General features: G+C 40.0%; 1 protein-coding gene and 1 long non-coding RNA gene across 2 annotated transcripts; both read left to right on the top strand.

The window, feature by feature from the left end:
* Positions 1-2,486: 2,486 nt before the first annotated feature.
* Positions 2,487-3,507, top strand: LOC109426057 (uncharacterized). The gene is made up of 3 exons (XR_002133916.3): positions 2,487-2,791; positions 2,853-2,984; positions 3,048-3,507. It is a non-coding gene; the product is annotated as an uncharacterized LOC109426057 (long non-coding RNA).
* Positions 3,508-3,835: 328 nt separating this feature from the next.
* Positions 3,836-5,496, top strand: LOC109426456 (caldesmon; the record flags this gene model as incomplete). The annotated part of the gene is given in 2 exon segments (XM_062843394.1): positions 3,836-4,097; positions 4,157-5,496. Coding segments are annotated over 2 exon segments (1,400 nt in total), but the record flags the coding sequence as incomplete, so codon positions are not given.
* Positions 5,497-6,065: the final 569 nt, after the last annotated feature.

Here is a 6,065-nt window from a genome sequence, read left to right as displayed (position 1 = left end):
GCTGAAAATCATCATCCTACTGGAATCCGGAAGCTTGAACATCCTGGTGGTGTATTCCAAATTGTAACCTTAAAATTGTCAAAAATTTGCACATGAAATATTGACAACTATAGTATTGAATAATGTGCGTTACTTACCTTTTGTATAGAGCACGGTGTTATAGTTTCTTTGAACTAATGCAGGAAACCTTCAGCAAGCGGGAGCAGTAAAATAATTGTTCACTTTTGAACAGAAGAACCTCTCGACTTTCCCAACGTTCTAACTACTTTTTCACCCATTAATGGGTAGATGGTCTGATCCTTTAAATGGGTATTTTTTTACTCTTTTTATTTTCTTGAGTTCACCCATGTTTTGACAGATCTGCATGCTTCTCAAAAATGAGTGTTTTTTTACCCATCGATGGGTTTTCTCAAACAACCGTGTTGCACAGTGACGTCACTTTTTATCTCCTTCTCTTTCTCTCCTACGGCGTCGACCCATATCCGAGTAAACATTGCCCTCAAAATTTTGAGGGCAATGTTTACTTTTTGTATGAGAATTTGCGAGGTTATGTTTTTAGTGCAAGCCTCTATATTAATGGGAGTAATGCTTTTTACGCTTTTTTAGGCCATATAGCCATATAAATTAAACTGAGAAAATTCGTTTTGTTATGTCTAGATTGAGTTTAAATAAGGGCGAAAGTAACATGAGCGAGTTCTCTTCATCGACTCTCTCTTCTTCAATTATTAAAGTGACAAGATGCAAGTTTCATTAAACTTTTTCACGCTTAAACGAAAGATTGCGATGCAATCTAGCGTCTAAGTGTAAAAAAGTTCGATTGAATTTGCATCTTGTCACTTTAATTTGCAGAAGAGAGAGTCGATGGAGAGAACTCTCTCATGTTACTTTCGCCCTTATTTAAACTCAATCTAGATGTTATAATCTTTATTTTGTGCATCCCAGCATAATCACTCAGATGATCTAAACCAGGAATCGTTTATCGCGAAGTGATTTCATCCGACGGCTGCCCTGATAAAAATTTCCAATAAAATCACCATAAACTACCATTGAATAATGATAAATTTGACTATTCAACAACAAATTATATTGTGTACGTATTTTCCTGCTGAAAATGGTGTATTGGAACTACAATACGTGTACAATAAAATCAATGGCACTAGAGATTTCAATAATAAAAACACCATAAGTTGAATGGTAGTTGACTTGATTTTTTTCCAGAAAATTTGGATTTTTTTATGGTACATAACAACCCCCATTTTCTATTGATACATAAGATTTCTATTGTAAAAGTGACATTTACAATACATGCTATGGTTGAAAACCATAAGATCTGTTGTTACTCTATCGTTTTAAACAATTGAATTAATGGTAAGTACCATTCAATTCAGCGTCTTGTAACAATCCATTCTGTTGAATCTCTATGATCTTTTTTATCAGGGTGACAATCCAAGACAGCTCCCATCCTGAGACGAGACTCGCGAAGAGGAAAAAAAGCAACGTCAAGTGCAGCCTAACTGAGCTGTCAGTTGTAGCCCGTTTGATTACGTTACCTAAAACGAGGAAAGTATTGCTATCCGAGATAAATTCTGAAGCCAAAATTCACTCCGAGCAGGATTTTCTTCTCCTGTACTGTCAAAAATAAATTGAAATCAAAATATTCCAATGATTACTTTGCTTGGCGATTGTTGGCGATGCAAAATTTCACCTCAACATGATTTTGTGCGTGAATGGGATTCAGTCACACTGCATGTGAGGTGATGTGGTCACGTACGTGTTTGAACCACCAGCCCAAAACATAATGTCAACACAGATAGGAAGAAGAAAAAATAACAAAGTGGAGAAAAAGAAGACCGTCTTCGCGAGTCTCGTCTCAGCTCCCATCCGGCGGCATCAAAAACAGTATTAGCCTGTTTTAGCCAAGGTGCATACCGTTAACAAATCATACGGGGGCGGTCTGGCGTGATCTGAGGCTGCGCGTCTCGAACGCAGCTTAATCACAGACAAACAGACGTCTCATTCTACTCACTTCTCATCGTTTCCCTTTTTAACGGATTATTCAAATATTCCATAGTTCGCAAATCGCGCGCTCATGGCGCTCGCATCGTTTTACTCCTGTTTGACGTTTGCTCACTACCGCCATCTACTCAGTGGGTTTGCGTACCACTGCGTAATTAGCATTGGGCGATTATGTTTGCGTGACGATGATTTTTATCGCATTTTGTTCCAAGTGATACGTCTGTTTGTCTGTGGCTTAATGCTGGTAATCCAAGATAAGCGCTACAATAGAGATTTGAGTCACGATATTTATCAGCCTAATCATGTTGCTGCTGATAAAACAAAACAATGAGCCAAATACATAGTTGTCACTCTCGAAAAACGAATAGGGACAAAAAGAGCCGAACGAGCCAAACAACCTACCAAAACAAATCTGTCAAAAGTGGTCAAATATTTGGCGTCTGGGCAAACAGTTTACTAGCACCTTACACGGGGAAATGAAATAACTCAAAACGGAGATAAAAAGTACTTAAAAACAAATACTTTTCCAACACTACTGGATTGAGTACAATTTGACTCTGATTGTTGGATACTTTTAACTTAATGTTGGAGTATACTGAAAAGACTAAGCTTTGAGTAAATTTAGAGATTGGTGATTTGTTTTGTTTTTGTTTGTTGCTTCGAAAGTATCCAAAAGAAGGTGTTGTTACCACACATGATTTTGGATGAAAATTTTATTCTACGCCATGTTTATTTCCAGTTGGGCATTTGCTGGTCATTCTTTCCGCGTATTTTGGTAAGTTCTCACAAATTTATGATATTTTTCGGATTGTACCTCATTTTTAAATCATTTTCAGGAAATGTTTGTTACCTTCATGCATCAAGCGATAAGCGCACATCATTCCTCGGTTGATTCCACGATTTTCAATCCCAAGAGCTTCAATTTGGACAGAAGATGATCAAATTTATTCGTTGGTTAATAATCGCAGGTAAGCTCTATATTGCATTTATTCAGTTCAATGCGAAACTGATGATTTTATTCTCACAAACAGAAATTTTCTCTGGTCATTTATCCGCTCTGCTGAACTCCCGGTGATGGAAGACGGAAAACTGTACGTGACCGCTGATGTAACCTGGACCCGGATGGCGTATCTACCAGCCCCAGGCGGGCGTAAGTTATCAAATTACGTGACGTTGTGTTATATTTTTGATTATTTGTACCAAATATTTAAATAAAAGAAACTTGGATGCACGCTGGGTACCTATGAGTTTATTTATTATTTACGAGAACCAAAAATCAAATATTCATAAAATTATCTATTAAGAAAAACCTAATTTTGAGTATTTTTAGCTCAAAATCCACTATACTTGCAATACATTCTTTTTACTTAAAACAGAGTCTACATAAAACAACTCAAATTTGAGTACTTCGCGAAAAACTCAAATTTGACTGGTTTTACTTAGCTGTCAAGCTGAGTGAAAAAGACTTAATTTTGGGTTATTTCGTTTCCCCGTGTATGCAAACTTTGAACCGTTTGAGCTAATTTATAAATAGTTTCACCTATATGGTTATCTCACAGATCTCCCTTCCCCACGTAACAACTTTAGTAGGTATGGGAAATATCGAAATTATATATGAAGCCTAACACAGCGCTAGACCCCCTCCATCCCCCCCTCCACTTATACGTAATAAATACTTGAATGAACCCTTGATGATATTTAATGTCCTTGATAAATAATGGCCACTCGGTTTTTTACGCAGGTTTTTCTATCATTAATTTCGTATACGAAATACTGTATGCCAAACCGTGCTCCACCGCTGGAAGTTTCACCCGCGCAAACGTGTCGGAGTAGCTGTCGGAATCGCGCGTCAACAGATGACAAAGTCAACAAAACGCTGACGACGACGGCGACTTAAGCCAAAATCTGTTCAACAAAAGTTTTACCTCTTGAGTTTATTGTGCTTTAGCGTTAGTGATCGGAATTATTATTACGAAATTCATGTGGAAAAAGTAAAGTGCACTTGCCGACCGAAAATTGCCATGGACGATGACTACGATATCTACGGCGATTTGGAGGGGTTCGAGATCGAAACTCGGAAGGTAAACACGACTAATCATGATTTTGGGTGATGATTGAAAAACCACTGGTTCCGTTCCAGGAGAATCAAATAGTCAAGGAATTGAACGCGGAAATTGAGGAGCTGAAAGCCAAAATCGTCGAGAAGGAATCGGAGAAGGACGAAATAACAAAACAGAATGGAATTCTGCTGGAAAATATTTCATCGCTACTGCTCACAGCGAAGGCGGAAATCAAGCGGAAGGATTCCCTCATTTCAGACATCCGACGGCAGAGGGATGACAATGCGTTCCGGAGGCAGCCTCGCACTGTTCGAAAGTGTGACAAAGGGACTCAGACGACTCTGATAAGGCTGCTAAGCCAGGCAGCGCAGACGGAAAGCGTGGGATCGATGACTGACATAAAAATGGTTGGAGGTCGTGGTCGCGATCGGGAGAGAAAACGATCACAAAGTCCATCCAGGGAAGATCGGAGGGTGAGTGAGAACTCACGGCACAGGGAGAGAGTTCCGTATAGCGATCTACGAAACAAGCTACGGGATAAGAAGACTGGCAGGAGACCTGAATTGAACAATATTCGTCGTAATCGAAGGGCGACGAGGGTTCATGACAGGGAACGCGATAGAGACCAGAGAGCAAGGCATCGTGAAAATCGAACGCCGGACCTATCTCCGGTGGAATTCCCTAGCCTATTGCGAAGACCTAGGAAGGAAGTTAGCAATGCGGATTCGATAGCGGAAACAAAGCTAAAGGAAGCGTTTATTCCGATGAACGAGAGAGAACTGGATCGGTACGTGAAGGAGATGGCCCGCAGCAATCCGGATCGAGAATCTCCGGATGTGGCTCCGCTGGAAACTGTTAGTAACTCGGACTTGTGGGATGTCCAAAACAAAAAGAAATCATCAAAAAAGAACAGGCGGGAAGATAAAGCGGCTAAAGAGGAACATATCATTCAATCAGACGAGATCGGAACGACCGGAGTGGGAACGATTTTGTCTCCCGAGAAAATCGAGGACGTGGAGCAAAAGATGCGTGCCTTGCACGGAGAATCTACACCATCAATCACTAACTTCACGCCGGAGAGTGCGCAAACGTCTATTGAACTGCTGAACGGTTTGAGTAAAAGTGCCGATCAAATGGACACTTCTCAACCTCCGGCTTTGGTGATACCTCCACCGGAACCGTCGATAATCGAGCTCGTTCCGGAACTGTCGTTCGAGGACGATCAACGATTGAATGATAGCCGCGAGTTGCGCATCGTGGAATCCGAAGACGCAGCGGCAGAGCCAGATGAGCGCTGCTCTTCCGCGGAAACTGTAATTGAGATGCTACAACGAGCAAGTCAGGAGGAAGCGGAGGATTTGGAGGAGGGCGAGGTTGTTTCATCGGACGAATCACAGCCAGCCCATGGCAGCGCGGAAAGGTAAGTTGGCTTTGAACTGAACATTTGATGGTAAATGGGAATATCATTGCTTTTATGCTCACTTCAACATGCTTCAATTTATTTGCTTAATGGCAATAAATAAACAGTATTTATAAATTTAGTCAATTGAGATGCCCATGAAGCCACTTTTGTTATTACTTTGCTAAAAAAACTTACATTGTTGCTACTTGCCTCACTTCTGTTGCCATAGTTGGCGCAATGTATTTCATATTTTTTCGATTGTGCCACAAACATTTTGAATAATATGTTTGAAGAAAAAATGCAAACAAAATAATTTGAACAACGACAAAGTTTGATCAGCTTTACAGTAAGTACTAGCAGCTGTTGTAAAAAACCAAACAGCGCTGCTCAATTGACATATAGAACTACTTCGTCTCTGGAACTACCGCTCATTCTTCCGGAAATTCTTTGCCAACTTTAAATGCGGGGAAAAGCACTTAAGTTTATTATTATTATTATTTATTGAAGAGGTTTTAACTTGAGTCATTCGCCTCTGCTAAAAACAAACTTAAAGTTAAGCTTAAATTCTATCTAACAACTGACATTTT

Source organism: Aedes albopictus, unplaced genomic scaffold (genome assembly GCF_035046485.1).
Source record: "Aedes albopictus strain Foshan unplaced genomic scaffold, AalbF5 HiC_scaffold_189, whole genome shotgun sequence".
NCBI lineage: Eukaryota > Metazoa > Arthropoda > Insecta > Diptera > Culicidae > Aedes > Aedes albopictus.
The sequence above is the reverse complement of the archived record's forward strand: the minus strand, read 5'-3'. Positions and strand labels throughout refer to the sequence as shown.